This window comes from Vicugna pacos, chromosome 13 (assembly GCF_048564905.1).
Source record: "Vicugna pacos chromosome 13, VicPac4, whole genome shotgun sequence".
Classification (NCBI taxonomy): Eukaryota; Metazoa; Chordata; class Mammalia; order Artiodactyla; family Camelidae; genus Vicugna; species Vicugna pacos.
Window position 1 is genome coordinate 10,576,827 of NC_132999.1, and position 19,028 is coordinate 10,595,854.

At 35.7% G+C, this 19,028-nt stretch overlaps 2 protein-coding genes across 48 annotated transcripts in view; one reads left to right on the plus strand and one right to left on the minus strand.

Annotated features, from left to right (window-relative positions):
* The window catches only part of DNAJB4 (DnaJ heat shock protein family (Hsp40) member B4), a 37,019-nt gene extending 33,314 nt beyond the window's left edge, over positions 1 to 3,705 (minus strand). For 3 of the 15 annotated variants that reach the window (XM_072974178.1, XM_072974165.1, XM_072974169.1), the window contains exons 1-2: positions 3,375 to 3,497; positions 1,751 to 1,920 (exon numbers count right to left, since the gene is read on the minus strand). The gene's annotated coding sequence lies outside the window, so the exon portion shown is untranslated. Of the gene's footprint in view, positions 1 to 519; positions 646 to 1,750; positions 1,921 to 3,374; positions 3,500 to 3,568 lie in introns of those variants that run through there. The other 12 variants (XM_072974172.1, XM_072974168.1, XM_072974170.1 and 9 more) reach the window with 12 other exon arrangements.
* Positions 3,706 to 3,727: 22 nt separating this feature from the next.
* Positions 3,728 to 19,028, plus strand: part of FUBP1 (far upstream element binding protein 1) — a 31,949-nt gene continuing 16,648 nt past the window's right edge. For 14 of the 33 annotated variants that reach the window (XR_001459190.3, XR_001459191.3, XR_001459195.3 and 11 more), the window contains exons 1-15: positions 3,728 to 4,113; positions 10,050 to 10,140; positions 10,979 to 11,041; positions 11,848 to 11,886; positions 12,364 to 12,403; positions 12,909 to 12,961; positions 13,050 to 13,121; positions 13,249 to 13,306; positions 14,388 to 14,550; positions 14,640 to 14,738; positions 14,866 to 14,967; positions 15,209 to 15,311; positions 15,408 to 15,508; positions 15,881 to 16,022; positions 16,690 to 16,850. Coding sequence is in view for 24 of the 33 variants with exons in the window: in XM_072974152.1 (XP_072830253.1) it covers positions 3,994 to 4,113; positions 10,050 to 10,140; positions 10,979 to 11,041; positions 11,848 to 11,886; positions 12,364 to 12,403; positions 12,909 to 12,961; positions 13,050 to 13,121; positions 13,249 to 13,306; positions 14,388 to 14,550; positions 14,640 to 14,738; positions 14,866 to 14,967; positions 15,209 to 15,311; positions 15,408 to 15,508; positions 15,881 to 16,022; positions 16,690 to 16,850 (1,407 nt within the window). In the remaining 9 variants the exon portion in view is untranslated. Of the gene's footprint in view, positions 4,114 to 8,248; positions 8,268 to 10,049; positions 10,141 to 10,978; positions 11,042 to 11,847; positions 11,887 to 12,363; positions 12,404 to 12,908; positions 12,962 to 13,049; positions 13,122 to 13,248; positions 13,307 to 14,387; positions 14,551 to 14,639; positions 14,739 to 14,865; positions 14,968 to 15,208; positions 15,312 to 15,407; positions 15,509 to 15,880; positions 16,023 to 16,689; positions 16,851 to 19,028 lie in introns of those variants that run through there. The other 19 variants (XR_001459202.3, XR_012079013.1, XR_004192380.2 and 16 more) reach the window with 5 other exon arrangements.

Here is a 19,028-nt window from a genome sequence, read left to right on the forward strand (position 1 = left end):
GAAGTATGTACAATTTTGCTACTCTAAAATGCCTATTCAAAAAGCCAAAATGGACTGTTTTTCCTCCAACAGCTATAAATAAGAATCTGTTAGTATTTCACACAGATTTAACAAACCCAATAGTGGAAAGTTATGCTGAGAAAGAATCATCAGTCATTTGGTAACCAATAAATCAGAGGGTAAAATGAAGAACCTTGCCAGTACATTTAATAGCCCAACTTTTATTATTTTCACTAATCTTTTCATTCTGTTATTTATAAATCTAAATGCCTCTGCTAGATTTTTATAAGCTTGAAAATACTTTTTTTTATTCTGAGGATGAAATATGAAATACTAATTTCCATGAAAAGAGAATGATTATGAAATATAATTCAGCTGAATATTTAGCCAATCTCCCAAAACATAATTAACCAGTTTTAGATTATTAGCTATGATACATCCACTTTTAAGAGGACTTATATTGCAAAGAGGAATGAACTGTCAGGAAAAGTCTTATTTCATCAGTTACAATGAACTTACCTAGAGTGAAAAGCGAAGTACAAGTGACTTTGAGTAGACTGAGTGGATTCAGAACTAATTCACACACAACCAAATCAAAAGTCACTGGTTACAGTTTCCCCACAATTCAGCTGCTGTTACAAGATCCTAGATTTTACCAAAAGTAAGATTTGAACATAGATGTTAAATCCAAAAAACTTACATAAGTGGAGTACCATGAATTATCCATCCATTCCTAATTATTAAATACCAAAAGCCAAATTCTATGGTTAATAATACTGATTTCCATTTGTATAGCACTTGCCAGTTTCTGAAGAGCTAATAGAGATACCTCATTCAAGGACAGCAAGGCAGGTTACGATCATTATGTAGATGAGAAATCTGAGACACAGAGACTAAGTCACTTGCCCAAGGTCACAAAACTAAATGCAGAGGTGGATTTTTTTCAATATTCATTCATTCAACAAGTATCTAGAATGCCATGACTATGTGTCAGGGACTAGTTAATGGTAGAGACAGACAAGGTCCTTGCTCTCCAGGAGTTTACAGTCTAATAGGAGAGAGACAATAAACAAGTCATCACACAGAACATAATTTCAGATAAATGCTATAAAGAGAACATGGTAATTGGATAGAGTGATTGCAGAATAGCATAACCAGAGGTCAGAGATGGTCTGAGATGACATCTGAACTGACACCTGAATGATGAAGACAAATCATCCATGTCAGGGTTTATAAGAACATCTGACTCTGTAAGTGGAAAAAGCAAGCATGAAGTCCCAGAGGCAGGAATAATGCTGGACAGCAAGGTGGCTCAAGTGGAATGAGGAGAGTTTAGATAATAGCCTGATTATATGGCGCCCTTAGGCCATTCCAGGAGATAAGATTAAAACTGCAAAGGAAAGAAGAAATAGGTGAGATGATGTGATTTATGTTTTAATGAAATCTTTCAAGCTGCTATATGAAGGAACAACTGTAATACAATCAGGTAGAGGCACCCTTGAGCTTCAAAAATACTGGTCTATTCCTCAGAGAACATTCCTGTAGATACATGGGTGCTTGTTACTTCTGAACTGTTACATATATATTACATACTTTTCTATACAAAATTTCTTAATTTTTAAAAGTAAATTGTGAAGATGTAAGAGTAGAAGCAGAAAAACCACCTAGGATGCTACTGTAACAGTCCAAGATTGAAGTGACAGTAACTTGCAAGGAGTGGAGGTGAAAAGTGATGAAATTTGGAATGTACCTTTTAAGTATGGTAAACAGGTCTTCTTGATGGAAAAGCAGAGGCAGGAATCAAGGCTGACCAGTGGTTCTCACTGTGATCTTGCCTCTTAGGGGACATCTGCAGTATCTGGAGACATTTCTGGGTGTCACAATTGGTACTGGGAGGTGGGAGGGTTGTGATACTGGCATCTATGGGTAGAGGCCAAGGATGCTGCTAAACATACTACAATGTACACTAGTGCTACAAAACAAAGAATTATCTGGGCATAAAGTGTCAATAATAATGATGTTGAGAAATTCTGACCTAGACAGAATCCAAATGGTTCCACTGTCTGAGAATACCCACACTTCTAGGAGAATCTACCAAAACACTAGAAATAGAGGTCCTTACTTATTTTCAATACTTAGAGACAACTAAAATTGTGGCATACATGAAATAAAGTTTTATTTCTTTTGAGATAAATTATATCATTCTGTGGTTAACACTGTGTTGACCAGGACTCATTGGCATACAAGTCTAATTATTAAATTTGAAAAAAATCAATTACTAACAAATGCCTTTATTGGGTACTTTCTCAAAACACAATTGAAAAAATCCTATTTAGCAATACCACTCAACACTACTTTTAGTTTTTCTTTTTACCAATCATGCTTAAATCTGTAGTCCAATACATTCACTGCTTTTCCAAATACAAATTCCTCTCAAATTTAAATAGATAGCTATGCACACTGAAAAGGTAATTAGACCTATAAATAGATAAGATGGTAGGCAAAGCTCATTAGAGGAAAACGATGGTCCACTTGCATCTAGGTGCACAGAACTGTTAAGCTATCTGACTTTGGGCCTTGAGCAAGTGGACACATTAATTTTTGGTTATCAGGAAGACTGCAGCGCACATCTCTCCCAATTACTGAGACTAGCAATCGGAAAAGTACTCTTTGAGACTTAATTCACAAAACACAAAATACTCAAAGTTGGTAGAGTTCATTTTACCTCATTCTTTGTTACCTAAAGGAAAAGAATTTGCGGGAAAAAATTAACTGTGATCAACTCCTAATGCATCCTAATGAGTCTGAAACTACTATCATTAATGCAGTAAATTATGTGCCACGATATGCTCTGGAAGGTCTGAAGAAACGTTGGAAACTACCTGATACTTGAAGCAAATAGAAAATTAAAACAGAAAAATCTGGTCCCGGGATAATAACACAGAACATTACATTTGCATTCTCACAGGTTGCGGCTGGGGAAACTAATTTCTTAGAAGCCGCAAAGCCAATTTTAGTCAAGGAATGGATGCAGTTCTTAACGGTAAGGACCTCAGTAAAATTGGCCATGGACACATACGATGAATCTAGGTTACTAGGTCTGGTTAAAACTGATTTTGCAAGAACCACGCTTTTTAAAGGTAAAGAAAAGGGCAGTCATATTGCTGCAGCCTCATCCACATTATCTACACAGAAACTTCGAAATCAGCTCGAGAACTAAGGCCTCCAGCCTGAATTCGTCCCCACTTGTGATAAAAATGTAAAAATCTGACAATCTAAAAGTAAAATACAGGGACACTTTACTTCATCCCTATTCGTGATAAATGTTTTAAAAATCGGACAATCCAGAAATAAAATATAGGACACTTTACTACCCTGAAAATCACGCCGAGTTCCCGCTAGGCCGGGCGGACGGTTTCGGGAGCATCCCCGCGCGGCGACCCGGGCGCTTCTCCGGGGCGCACTCCCCGCTGCAGCGCTCCCGAGACACTGTTGCGCCGTCGTTACGCCCGTTGACGTCATTCCCTTCCTCAAGGATACAAAGAATGACCCTCGGCAGAAAACCTACCCCTGCTACCTCCATGAGGCTGCGACCGACAAGAAACAACTACTCCTTTTCTTCAGGCTTTCAAAAATTTGCGCAAACCGCGGTCGCCATGCCAGCCTTACCCACCACCCTAGTGGAACAACCGCACAACCGCAACCCAAGAACGCACAGAGAGGAGGCGCCAAAGTAACCCCCATTCACGCGAACGCTATAAACAATTCTCGCGACAGCTCGAGACTTTTTTTTTTTCCCAGCCCCACCCCCCGAGACACCAACGCGTTGCTTCAAAACATCGCGAGATTTTCTTCTTCCAGTCTCCGCCCCTTTACGGCACGATGGTCGCACAAGAATGTGATACAGCCTCGACGGCCGCCATTTTCTTTCTTTCTTAGCAGTTGGCTGAGAGGTCTCTGCGAAGAAGCGGTAGTGGCCACTGTAGTGTAGGCATGGCAGACTATTCAACAGTGCCTCCACCGTCCTCTGGCTCAGCTGGTGGTGGAGGCGGTGGCGGCGGTGGTGGAGGAGTTAACGATGCTTTCAAAGATGCGCTGCAGAGAGCCCGGCAGGTAAGGCTGGAGCCCGCGGCGGGATCCCGACAGCTCACGGTAATTGGCCGCTGGCTGAGTAGGCCGCTACTTCTTCGCGCTTGAGGAAGAGGAAAAAAGTGCCCTTCCGGGCTCTGAAATGTGAGGAGACTCACGTTTCCCACGTTGGTAATACTGATTAGAGTCTGGAACTGGGTTTTGTGTTCTTGATGTCTAAACTGCTTTGAACCCCAACGCGTCTTACGCGAAGATGGCTTTAGGTTTTTCTCCCGCTTCTGCGGCACTCGCGCTTTTTCCTTCAAGGAGTTAGTATTTTCCTTTTCCTCAGAGTGAACATCCTCCTGCATGGGATAAACCGCGCGTAGTTTTACACAATAGCATGGAATGTTCTGGTAATGGGAGTTTGGGAAAGGGCTAGGGTCTGTCCTCAAGCCATAGTAAGGGAAGGGATCTGTCATTAAAGCAGTCTTTAGAGCTTCCAGCCCATTCGGGCTCTCTCTCAATTAACCTGTCGGTATAATTCACTTTCACACCTTCAAGGAAGAGAATTAAGAGAGAACTAATATCCCGAGTTGGAATCCCTTCTCAGGGCGGGATTTACGTGTGTTCTACCGTTCCTTCCCCCTTGTTTCTCAAAATGGCTTCAGGCCCATTATACCCGAAGTTTCAATTTGAATCTGCCTCTCTGTTCAGAGTCGTAAACTGACCAGACCTCTTTGTGTTACGTAGGTGTGTATATTTGCCCTGAAGCCACTTTTTTCCCAAACGAAAACTGTTTTAAAAAAAAAAGTACGTTGTATTCCAGAATTTAATTTGAACTTTATTTAGATAATCCTTTGATTGTAACTGAAAAGTGTATGATGTTGGTTTGGGCTTGTGTTTAGCAAAAGAATCTTACTCTCCTATGACACGATGCATGTTAGGTGCTAGACATTTTTAGAGTATAGTGTTAAGTTAATGGTAATCAGAAACTAATTTTGTGGTATGTTTTGGTTACCTTAGGAGTTAACTTCCCAAAAAATCTGAAGTGGTGTAGAAATAATTTGTATTTTTATGGGAAGACATTATAAATTAAAATGTACCTGTACTTATTTATACTCAGAAATATTCCAAGGAGTCAGCAGAGTTATCTTTAATACTAATTTTTCGACTTCTTCACCGAATTTTTATTACTTCTGAACATGCTTAGAATGGCGACTGTATTTATGAGGACAAACTCCTACTAAATGGGTTTGGAAGAATCACCTGAATTATTTTATGCACCTAGCATATTGAATTAATTTGCTGCACACTGTACTTAGATATTGAGATCTAATTATGTTAATTGGATGTCTGCCTCCTAGAAATTTATGATATAGTCAAGGAACCAAATGCAAAAGAATAGTACCTGATTAATGCTTTCAAGCAGTAGACACAGTATGGGCACTGTTAATTCGTTTGTTCTTAAACGTTTCTAGTTCTTCTGTGAATCAGGCACTATACCTAACACCAGGGAGTGGGGTACCTAACTGCCAAAGTAAAGGACTGATGTTCTAAGCGAGGCATTAAAGAATGAGTGAAGGTTTGACCAGTGGAGAAAGAAGCAGCATGTGCAAAGGTATGGGGTTTAGAAGATGAAAAAAAACTAAGAGTGAAGTCATTGGAGGATAGAATTGGGTAGGGGAAGGAGGGTGGAAAATGAGGTGAGAAAAGATACAGATGGATACAACTTCTAGGCACAATTTTCTTACTAAGTTTGTCTGCTTTTTTAATATAGAAATTGTCAAACTGTGGAACGTCTTGCTTTCTGTTTATATGTCCATAGCTCAACATGCCCTTGCTGTAATATGATTTACAAATGTCTTTGCTGTAATTTGATTATTTCTACGAAATTGGTTCTAAATCTGAGATTCTCAAGGTTAGCATTTGAGTTGAATTTTCCGTTCTGGTTGCATTTGAGAATGCCTCCATATATCAGTTGTAGTTGCTTGTCTGTTTATGTAAGTGGAGTATAGGGAGAAGTGCTTGGACTGAAGGAACAAGTTAGGTTAAATATATGAACTGCTTTTTTTCCTTATCTATATCAAATGGATACTGAATTATATTTCCAAAATCCCTATCTAACCTTACATTTCTTTTCTTTGTCCAGAGTATTGTGCTATGCTCTTTGGAAGGAAGAGCTGTAAGGACAGCTTCTTGCCCTCAAGGAGCTGTGTGCCAGTGGGACAGCTATTGGCATTTTAGCTGGTCAGTTCTTTGTTATGCAGGAAAGCAGAACAAATAATTAGGATCCCTGGTCTCTATCTAGTAAATGCTAGTAGCATTTACTCTAGCTGATTGTTGCCATCTGGCACTTCAGGCTGAATTCTCCATTTTTTTCCCCAGAGAATTTTAGTAGTTTATTTTTTTTATGTGAAACTGCCAGATTTTTATATTATTTTGTGTGCTAAATCCAGCACACAGACATCAGATTGCTTCTCTAGTTTAGGGTTTCCAACCTGTATACTTCAGAAATTTACGTTTGTGTATTTTACGCTGTAACTGCAGAGAGTGAAGTTGAAATTCTTAGATCTTTAGTGATCCACTAATAACAAGTTTAGTCTCTGAAACATTGGGAAATTAAAGTGTATCTACTTTTTTTCCCCTTACAGTTATATGAAGATAGAAGTAAATTAGAGATTGAGACCAAGTAGAGTGCTAAATCACAGGATAAACAAGAATATCAACCTTCATCACTTCCCCTCTAAACGATTATTAGTCATTAAGTACTCAATTCTTGACATCTCTTCCCTGGTCATTGTGAAAGTAATTCAAACTGAATTATGTTGTTTGAATGCAATGAAAAATTTATAAAGTAGAATTACTGACTTTTTAACTTACCATTAATCTCTTCAGTAAAAACTAGCATTTGAGTGTTGTTGCTGTTTAATGTTTGGAGACAGGGTAGCAAAGCTTGATTTTAATAACCAAAGATTCCTGGGCTGTAGAGAGGGGACAGTGCTGTCAATTAAATGGTAGCCTAGTAATATTTCTAGCCTCTTCACATTTCTGGTGCATAGGAACTGAATCCATTAGGACTTTGCCCATAGTATTCAATAGTTATTAAATTGAATCAACAGGTAACTTTAATAAAGTAGTAATGTTTTGTTTTGAAAATAACTGTTCTTCAAAGTTTTTGGCCAGGACAAAAAAAAATCAGTTAAAAGTTTTTAAAATCAAATATTTTAAGCCTTATGGACCCTGCTTTATGATTGAATTATAGTTTGCTGATTTGTTCATAATAACTGGCAGTTTATATGCTACATATTAGGCTGTGTGCTAAGCATATCTTGTAGTATTAATTTACTTCTCACAACTTTCCTAAAAGGTAAGTATAGAAACTGTCGTCTTTTGTACATAAGAGATTGAGTGGGGCACAGATGCTTAAGAAGATTTGGCAAGGGCACAAAGCAGTAAAACCAGAATTACTGCCCACTCCAAATCACAGTCAGACCCCAAAGCCTAAGGAAGCATGTAGTGAATGCACTGAAAATTAGGAGTTAGTCATTTTTGGCATTTAGGTAATTTACTTCTGAAAATCAGCCTTTAATGTGTTGTTGTTGTTGTTTGTTGTTTTTGTAATTGTCCTTTTAATCTCCAGAATCAGTGGTATGACTGAATAATCTCTTAAATTTCCATTTAACTCCAGAATTCTTGGATTCTAGGAATAATCTATAATGAAGAAAGATGGAAAATGTTAAAATAATGAAAGCACAAAAAAATTTACTTGTTTAAGTATGGAGGGTCCAAATGGAAAGCTTGAATTTTTGTTGTAAATTAATTCTACTAGTCTCATAAGAATTTTATATAGTTAGAGGTTGATTTTAGGAATTGTTGTTCCTCTTAAATTAATCCTTTGTAGTGACCTAGAGAGTGTATATTTTCTACTGATTTTTGAAAACTGGTCAAATTTGTTAGTATTTTTACCAGAAGCTCTTTTCTGATATCTTTGTATTGGTTCTGAATTTTTGAGATGATGTTAACTGGTTCTTCTGAGTGAACTAAGGATCAACTATGATTTTCATTTGGATAGTTTTAGAACTATTCAGTGAATAGGAGAGTATAAATAAGTATCCTTTCTCTGTGCAGAAGTTCCTTGGAGTTGGAGGAGTGCTGCTCTACAAACTCGTAGTGTTTATAAAAGCTAACTGCAGAAGGTATTAACGGCCTAAACATTTTCCTTCATTAACAGTACTGTTTTCTCTGACCTGAAACACTTTCCTTATAACATCAGTGCCCAGCAGTGTATTTACGTTCCTGAGGAACAATTCAAGTGCTGAGTGCTTTAAAACTGAAGGGTAGAAAAACAGTTTCAGGTGTAATGAAGAAAACTTTCAGAGAAGAAATAAGATTTTAATTAGATCAAAGATATGAACAGGCTTTTAAGAAAGTGAAAGATGATTAAGGTAGGTTAGATTGACCAAAGCTCCAGAGAGTCAGGAAATACATAATTGTATACTTTTTTTATCAAGCATTTTTATACTTAATCCAAATATGCTTTGTGATAGGTGTTTGCATTTACAGAGGAGGAAAAGGGAAATCTAGGAACCCTAGGAAGTATAGTCAGTATGTGGGAACTGATATTTCCATATATATAGGAATTACATGATGCATATTGAATTCAAGTCATTGAATACTCTTATCCTTTCCAGTTTTCTAATTATAGTGAAGCTTGAGGCACTTGGTTTAATTCCACATCAAGATTTCTTTGGGAGAATTCCAGTTACCAAAAACTTTATTTTCTGTTTAATTTATCATGGAAAATTTCAAACATACTCAAAATTGAAAGAATAATATAATGAAGTCTAATAAGCCCATCACCCATCTTTGGTGATTACCCCTTGTAGTAATTGCCATGGAAGTGTACAGAAATTGGGACTTATCTACTATTGACTTACTATGTAACCTTAGTTAAGTTACCCCTTCAGATTTTTTTCAGTTACAAAATGGGTATCTATCTCACTAAGTACTCCCTACCTCACATAGTTATGATGATTCAGTGACAAAAGGAGTGTAAAACACTTATTATAATGTAGAGTTTGGCCTTTGCTGGCATTCAGCAATATTAGTTTCATTTTCCCTTCATAGAAAAGTGCAGTGAATATCTCCTAGTTATGGGGTACTTGTGACTTGAGACTGGTATTTCTTGATGTTTATTTGATCAAGTGCAGGCAATTACTTTCCTCACTCTAAAAGGTGAAAGTCTCCAAGAATGAACTAAGTTGTGGTTCTACAGCTGAGACTTTCTTAGACATACAAATTCCCAGGCTTCTCCCCACACCTCCCCATGTTTCCTTGGAAAAAGATTGTCCAGTAGAAATAAAATGCAAGTCACATATTTTATTTAACCCAACATATTCAAAATATTACCATTTTAACGTGTTCAGTACAAAAATTTTTGAGATGCGTTGCATTCTTTGTATTTGTTCTAAGTTGTCAATATCCAGTGTGTATTTTACACTTCAGCTATATCTCAGTTTGGACTAGACATATCAAGTACTCTAACCAAATACGACTAGCGTTTACCCTATTAAGATAGCACAGCCTTAGCGCCCCATAAGGTGATCACATTCTCTGCCAACACAGAGCTTTTGAAGAGCCATGGGAAAGAGCTGCAGAGAAGACAGAATTAGGATCCAGATTTTCCCCAAAGCTATTTAAGCAGTCTTCTAAAAATTTACAATTGATTACTGCTTTATTTTTACAGAGATGTGTCAGAAGCTTAATTCCAGATGATGATTGTTAACTCTCTGAAGTTATTAATGGTAGTAATAAATTGAACTGTAATTTTACTTCATCTTTCTACCAAATTAATTTGCTTATCTGATAGATATTTAGCAAACAAATGTATTAGAAAATACGTGAGGAAATTTAGTGCTGAATAGCTATATAGTAGTTATGATGCTATCCTTAATGATGGTTTGTTTCTGTTTTTTTAGATTGCTGCAAAAATTGGAGGTGATGCTGGTACATCACTGAATTCAAATGACTATGGTTATGGGGGACAAAAAAGGCCTTTGGAAGATGGAGGTAAGTTATAGCAATAAATGTTTTAAATTGTTTTATACAGAGTTTAGATGAAGTGGATTTTAATATTTTTAAGTGTTCTTTTTTTGAAATATTACTTTTATCATAAGGTTCCTAAAATTGTAAGGTTTATTTTGGCTTCAAGGAGAGGGAGGGAAAAGAGACCTAGACAAGGTAGGTAAAATTTGAGTTAACCAGCCAGTTTTGTCTTACTAGAAAACATCATTTTCCCTCTTTTAGGATTATGCCAGATTCACAGTTTGCACAGACAACTTGTTAATATACTGAAGAAAACAAAAATATAAAATGCTTAGGAGACATTTCACTGGTTCTTCTCATCATACATGAATTAATCTGAGATGCTGTTGTTTCATTATTTTGCTATTTCAGATACCACTTTAAAGGTTGAAGTTGCTATAGTTTGCTACTTTAGAGTGTTGCAAGTTATACCATTTTTTGTTACTTTTTTGTTTGTTTTAGTACCTTGTTTTGTGTTTTAGGTTTAACTCAAAATGTGGCTTAAAACAGTAGATATACAGTGCCTTGTATTTTTTAAAAAACAATTGTTGAAGCTTCTGAACTTAGAAGTCTGCACGTATTTTTTGTTTTAGATTTGATATATGAATTTTGATACATTTTCTTTTTGTCATTTTCTTTTTACTTTTTTTAAAAGGAGGATTCTGAATGAGCCTATAGAATGTATTTGTAGCTTTTGACCAGGAGTATTTGGTTTCCTTTTATTTGTCTTTCACATTAATAGTGAGGTATTAATATACAAGAAAAATGAGCTAATGATGCTTCAGATGTTGTATGTAATGTATTCTTTTTATTTTATGTGTAGATGGCTCTTGGACAAGTCCGAGCAGTACAACACACTGGGAGGGAATGCCCTCTCCTTTTAAAGGCAGGAGTTTTTATTTATTACCTGTGTTCAGTATGTAAACGTGAAATAAACCAGTGGATTCTTAAATGAACACAAATATTCCTTGGATTATGTGTCTGAATTTTTGCTGCGCAACATTCTGATGTTTAATCATTAAGTTTGAAGGGGGGAGGAGAATGTAGTACTTTCAGCTATAGGTTGCCTACTCCAAGGTATGCATTGTATTCTTCTGTGTAAAGGATGTAGATAAAGATGCAGTCATGTAGTTGTTTGAGTTTCTGCTGAAGTTTATGCTGTGAAATGTTTGGTTAGGAACAATAGAAGAGTTTAGATTGAGATTGCCTTGTAATGTGATTTTTTATTTATTTATTTTGCATAGCTTTGTGGTCACTGTCAGATACACTCAACTTTTGATATGTCAAATTTTCACAGTTTGATAGTTTTTTTTCCTTCCAGTCTTCAGTTCCAACAGTGGGAAGCATCATTAGACTTTAGCGTGTGATATTTTGCTAGTAACGGACTAAATACTTTGTCATGTATCGTTCTAAAGTGCTTAACATACACTAAGGTCAGTGATTTGATTCAGTAAAAAAAATTTTTTTTAATGTCTGTGCATCTTTTAAACATGAAGAGAATGAAAGAAATGCAGTTTTCTTTCAATTACTAAATGTTTGGGCTGAGTTTTGGTGGTTGGGTTCAAATGATAAGCCATACCCTCAGCTTTTCAGTAAATGTTTATATTGGTATTCTTGCTTGGGCACGGGGGAGCTAAGTCTTATATTTGTGCTTATTGGCAAAAAAAAATTAAAAGACTCTTAATTTTGCAGATCAGCCAGACGCTAAGAAAGTTGCTCCTCAAAATGACTGTAAGTATTTATTTTAAATTGGGTTAAAAGCTAAAGTAATTGTGGATTTTAATCAGGGCTTTGTTTTCCTATGTTTATTGGGTATCTTTGAAGTTAGTTGAAGGCCAAAACTTCTTTTTGAATGAATTTCTTTGTAAAAATATTTTTCCTATATTTATAATCTCTCACTTCAATTATGGCCATGTATATATTAATATTTGGTTGCTCAATTATTTTACATATATATTCAGTTTATTTTATACTTGCATTTCTTAATCTTTGCTTATGCCACTTGAAAAAAGACCATTTTTTAGTGTGCTATTGCTAATGTCTGCCTTTTCACTGACTTTACTGCTCACTGTCAGTTTTAAGTATTCTGCATAAAATTTTGCTGTCTTCAAGGTGTTATCAGGGAAAGATTTTAGAATTTCTTAATATGATTGTATTAAACATGTCAACTTAAATTTAAATTTTTCATTTTACTTAATTTTTTGGTAGCTTTCGGAACACAGTTACCACCGATGCATCAGCAGCAAAGGTATAGTCAAATAACAGCTTTTCAAAGAGTACTTTGCAAGTTTTAGTTGAACTGTATGTGAAACATAACCAAGTTAGTGTATAGTGAATTTGCGGGGTGGGGGTCATGTGTGTGGTTCATTTCCTTTGATTTAAACTGATCATTCTCTATCACCTATTTTCTTTTTGAATGAAATATATTTGTAATTTGGAAGGATGTGTGGAATTAGAATTCCACATTTTAGAAGAACTAAGGTGAATTAAAGTTAACTGTTAAGATGAGATTTCCTGAACTCTACCCCAGCTTCTTTGTGTTTATGCCTTCAAACGTTCTATCATACCCTCCTTATTTGATATGTCACCTTAATTAAGATTCTGACTTTAACTACTCAAGCCCCATTTTTTTATTTTTGAGCGTGTGTCTAGAAACCTAATTTAAGCCATCAGATTTCCATTTTTATGTTTACCTTTTATGTGAACAACTTACCTTTTTTTGAAGGAAAATGTTTGTTTCTGTTATTTCTTAGCAGGTCTGTAATGACAGAAGAATACAAAGTTCCAGATGGAATGGTTGGATTTAGTAAGTAACCTAAGTTTTTAAAGCTTTGAAAACGTAATCAAAGCATACTTAAAAATCTTTCAGCAAATATTTTCTTTTTTCTTACTAGTAATTGGCAGAGGAGGTGAACAGATCTCACGCATACAACAGGAATCTGGATGCAAAATACAGATAGCTCCTGGTAATGTTATTCTCTTGCTGTTTTCATAGTGACAAGAAAACTAGCATATTTTTTAAATTGCTAGTGAAAATGATACTATTAATCTTTTCTTGACCTCAGATTTTTTTTTGTTTGTTTTTAATTGTAGACAGTGGTGGCCTTCCAGAAAGGTCTTGTATGTTAACTGGAACACCTGAATCTGTCCAGTAAGTATGAAAATCATGTGCCAGCCCTTCCTTCTTACTGAAGAATATTGTCCCTGTGATTGAACCAGCTTTCGCCTAGACTATTAATTTTCCCCTTTTCTAGGTAGTTTCTAACACCATACAGACATGCTTGAAAATTCCTTTATTTTAACGAAAACAAATCCCTGAATCTCACATTTCTATTTCTTTGCTCCCTTTTGCCAAAAAAATCTCCTTAAGAGTGGTAGCTCTACTTGCTGTATCATCTGCCTCTGTTTTCATTTTGTCTTGAACTCACACCAGTCAGGCTTTTAATTCCCACTGTTCCATGAAATTGCTCTTCTCAAGATCATGAATGGCCACCACATCATTCAGCCTTTTAGCTTTGTTTAACACAGTGGACCACTCGCTTAGAGATAGCCACCACCCTGGCACATCAAGCATGCTTCCCATGTGAGTCCCTTCAACTTCTCATTTCTTCTCTTTGGAACATTTTCCCCTCAGGTCATTGGTCTGTTTTGCATAAAATAACATCATTGCACAGGCACAGGCGCCCGCACGCGCACGTGCGCGCGCACGCACACACATACACACACACAAACATTTTCTCTTGCTTTGATTTTCTTTGTAGCACTTAACAAATGACATGTTGTTTATTTACATGCTGTTTTTACTTAATGAAGTTAAGCCATGCCAGCAAAAACCCTGTTTGTGTACTTCAGTGCTGTAACCCTGCTACCTAGAATAGTACCTGACACACAGTTGACATTTCTTGAGTATTTGTTGAATGAACAAACAAATTTTAACATGTGAATAACCAAAGTGGAGGTTTAAAAAGGAAATACCTCATTTAATTTTTGGAAGAATTAGCTTAATTCTGAGATAACTTTAGAAGTAGGGTGTGTCTTCTTGGAAATTTCGGACTATTCTCAAAAATATTGAAGATTATATACCTAGAAAATTTATTCCATGGTTTTGATCTTTGACACTGATGGTATCTTTTAATTAAAATCGTTGTAATTTAGTTTTCAGACACCTAAACCTGAATTAGGATGGGTGAAGTATCTGATTATATTATTTTGCATTGACTATTTGTTAACAGGTCAGCAAAACGGTTACTGGACCAGATTGTTGAAAAAGGAAGACCAGCCCCTGGCTTCCATCATGGTGATGGACCAGGAAATGCAGTTCAAGAAATCATGATTCCAGCTAGCAAGGCAGGATTAGTTATTGGAAAGGGGGGAGAGACTATTAAACAACTTCAGGTATTACTATGTTTGTAAAATGATTAGTTTTTGTCTGTTTTGAAACCTGTTCCTTTCTGTTAATATATACAGTTTTGTTTGATTAATAGGAGCGGGCTGGAGTTAAAATGGTTATGATCCAAGATGGACCTCAGAACACTGGTGCTGACAAACCTCTTAGGATTACAGGAGACCCATACAAAGTTCAAGTAAATCTAAGTTTATATTTTACAAAGAAGGTTTTGGGGTGGATGGCAGAGTGGGCAAAAACATGCATGAATGATTATAGTGTTTTGAGACATGCCTTCTAAATTGGGTAATTTTTTTCTACTTCAGCAAGCCAAGGAAATGGTGTTAGAGTTAATTCGTGATCAAGGTGGTTTCAGAGAAGTTCGAAATGAGTATGGGTCAAGAATAGGAGGAAATGAAGGGATAGATGTAAGTAAAAATACCATTAAGAAATGCTTAGATGCTTATTCATAAATAAATGTGTTTTCCCTGTTTTGTGTTATATAGCCTTCTCTAACTTTGTATCGTCTTTTCCTCCTCACTTTCCACCTTAGAATACAGAATGTATATCATGTGTCTTGTCAACCTATTTAAGTATAGTGCTTTTATGATTTGAGGGAGATTAGTTTTTCAGGAAATGACTTTCCTAATACTGTCTTCTTTGCATAAGGTCCCCATTCCAAGATTTGCTGTTGGCATTGTAATAGGAAGAAATGGAGAGATGATTAAAAAAATACAAAATGATGCTGGTGTTCGAATTCAGTTTAAGCCAGGTAAGTCCACGTATTTAATTTTTTTAAGTGTTGGCAGCAGTTACTTTTGACACGTTTAATGTTAAATTAATCCAATTTGTTTTCTTTGCTTTGAAGATGACGGAACAACACCTGATAGAATAGCACAAATAACAGGACCTCCAGACCGATGTCAGCATGCCGCAGAAATTATTACAGACCTTCTTCGAAGTGTTCAGGTTTGATAGAATGTTAATGTTTTCATTGTTTTGTTTTCTTTAAAAAAAAAACCGTTTTCCTTCATTAAATCTGAAAATATGTTTTTTTAACTAGAATGTTTGATGATATTTTATTAATAGGTAGAAAGTTTAAATTGCTTTGAGGTAGACATCTTGGAGCAGGAAAGCAGCTACATAAGTGCACTACCTTATTCACCACAGTATGAAAAGAATGAATGGTGGTTGTCACTTGCTGATTATTTGGGCTAAGGCATCTCCCAGTGTCTCTAAATTTCTGATTTTGGAAGATGAAATAGACATGTAATAATTTTATGGTGAAAAGAAGAATATATTTCTGACTTTGTCTTTCCTTCTTGTCCTTCTTCTCTTTAGGCTGGCAATCCTGGTGGACCTGGACCTGGTGGTCGAGGAAGAGGTAGAGGTCAAGGCAACTGGAACATGGGACCACCTGGTGGACTACAGGAATTTAATTTCATTGTCCCAACTGGGAAAACTGGATTAATAATAGGAAAAGGCAATATATTTAAAACTCTTAATGTTTTAATGTGTGGTTAAAAATTAAACCTTTATCTAATTTTTCTGGATGCTATTTCTGTTGCTGTTGTAAATGAGTAGCAATAATTTTTTTCCTTGGCTGTGTTTTAGTTGAAAAGTGTTAACACTGATTCATGACAACTGAGACATAAATGAAGGACTGTATGTGTACTTAGAGAGTGGGATTTGAATTACACTGGCTTCTAGAAAAGGGGACCAATAGTTTAATTACTAGTGTTTCTTAACTTTTCTTCTGACCTAACAAGAGGTCTGAGTATTCTTATTTATTTTGCTTTTTCCTGACACATGGTTTTAAATTTTTGAGTTTTTAAATAATTGTGTTAGTTTATGTTTGCATTGCTTATTAAAGCAATTTCTGTGAAGCAGGTATTTTGATGTTATCATTCATTTTAAGGTTAGGTACAGACATTAAGTTATATCTTAAAACTAAAATATATTTTAAGAGAAGCATGAAATGATTTATATAAATTGATCTAAACTGTGGAATAAATGGAAACTCCTTATAGAATATTGGCAAATGGGATACTGGTCAAAACTTTCTTCTTAATGGCCATAAGATGACCGGGTTTCCTTTGAATAGCTCCTCTTGTTGAATCGTTAGAGAAATTACTGTGTTTTGCTTTTAGGAGGTGAAACCATAAAAAGCATAAGCCAACAGTCGGGTGCAAGAATAGAACTTCAGAGAAATCCTCCACCTAATGCAGATCCTAATATGAAGTTATTTACAATCCGTGGCACTCCTCAGCAAATAGACTATGCTCGGCAACTCATAGAAGAAAAGATTGGTGTGAGTATGCTTTAAGCTTTCAATTGATAGTACAGACCCTGTAAGTTAAATACAATGTGAATTCAGATGCTCCTGTAAGTGCTATACAGAAAAATGTCGATTTCTACTCTAAAATTACAGATTTCTTCACATAACAGATGCATGCAACATAGAAAAGATTGTCCAGCTATAAAAATAACCCAGTTACATACACAGGTACAGGTGTTCTAAACCTTTTTTATTTGGGTTTGGTAAGTAAGAGAGGGTAACATTACTTGAAGTTCAGACAGTAGGGTTGGTAGTGGGTTGTGGAGTGTACTTGAAGGAGATAGTTAACAGGAATTTAGTATTTATTAAGGGCTTACTTGCTTAACCCTGGTGAGTGAGGCAAAGGTGAATCAGATATATCCCTCCCACATTAAAAATAGAAATTTACAAATCCTAATTCTTAGACTGACTGAGAGTCATCTGTGGAGTTTTAAAATGCAGACTACTTGGGTGCTTTCCACCTCTACAAATAACCGTTCCAATTCAGAATGTCTGCATTAGGCCCAGCGTCTAATTCTAGAAGGATGTTCCAGGTGATTCTGATGCATGACCAAATTTGGAATTTTTTCCTCCAGAAGAAGTTTGCTGGTGGTAGTACCAAAAAAGTATGAAGAGTATTGACTGTGCTTTCTTGTGAATGAAGCAAATTGTGCTTTACTGTTTTCTCTTACTGTGAAGAATTAACATGTGTGTGAGGGAGCATCTTAAATTATTAATAATAATTAGAATTTCTTAGGAAAGTTCTCCTTGATGTTTGCCATGCTGTGAATGGAGTGTTTCTTTCTGCTTGGGAACACAAAAAATAAATGTACAAAAGACACTTAAGAATATCTTATAAAAAGATACACAAGCATTCTAAGTTCTGTGGTATGGAAAGTAAGTGGAATTGTTCAAAAAAAATTAAGAAAATAATTCGTTGGACTCAGTAATGGCAGGAATTGATGCCAGAAAAATGGATGATGCATCTTGGTTTTGTATTTTACTGTTAGCATGCATGGATCAGGATTGCTTCTGGATTAATGGACAAACAAGACAGAAGGTTCTAGAGAAAACATTTATAGTGGTTAAGATCAGGAACTCTGGAGTCAGGCCATTTGGGTTCAAAATACTCTGAATCATTTACTGGCTGTGCGACCTTGGAGGAAGTTGTTTATACTCCTCTTTGCCTCTTGTTCCTCCTTGGTACTTTATATTATAGGGTTATAGGGATTAAATGAATTATGTATGTGCCTGGCACAAAGCCCTGTTAAAAATGTTGCTTTTTTTATTTTTCCAGTAATTTTTTTTTGCTATTTGGGAAGGATAGGTTATGGATAATAGAAGTGAGGGATAATGACAGCAGTTAAAGGCTTAAAGAGACAGGTTAATAAAGGAACTTTAAGTCATGAAGTTTAGCTTTATTATTTTATAGTGAGAAAATTGAACAAAAATACTTAATCTGTATTTGGTTGTCAGATTGTCACATGGTTAATATTAACTTCATGAAAGGAATGTTTTATTTTAAAATTAAATCTAGTGGTCTTTGCAAGTTGGATTATCAAAAAAGAATTCACTAAGCATTATTAATTATGATGTGGCATGAAATAGATTTGAAATACCCTGATTTGTTAAATCAGTTAAAAGAATCTTCATGGTACTTAGAAAATTATGATAAATGATAAGGGAGGAAATGAATTTAAATAAATTATTGATTCAAATGGAATTTGGTGACAGGCTGTGAAGAAGACTTTAGAGTGAGACCTTGTTACCTTATTGGTGAAGTGTTCAGTAGCCATTTCACAGCATCAGACCTAAGCAATTTGAAGACTGTATTGTCAAGATGGTTCTCTGATTAATGTTGGGAAGATAGATGTGGAGTAGATGCAGAAAGAGAAGAGCTAGAGATAAGGACTTGACATTTGATAAACTTTCGTGGTTTAGATGATAAAGGGATAGTAAAAGTAAGAATTATAAAAGGAAATAATGGAAAAAGGAATAGTCTGAAAAGAGTGGAAGGTAAAAGAAATGCTTCATTTCTTTGCTGATGGTATTGATTTTAATTTTACATGTCCCACTAATACGATAGAGTTAAGAGATTTTGCAACATGAGTGAGGAAATGAAGGAAAATCATAAATTTTAGATTGCTTGTAGGTATGTAAAAGGGTAGAAAT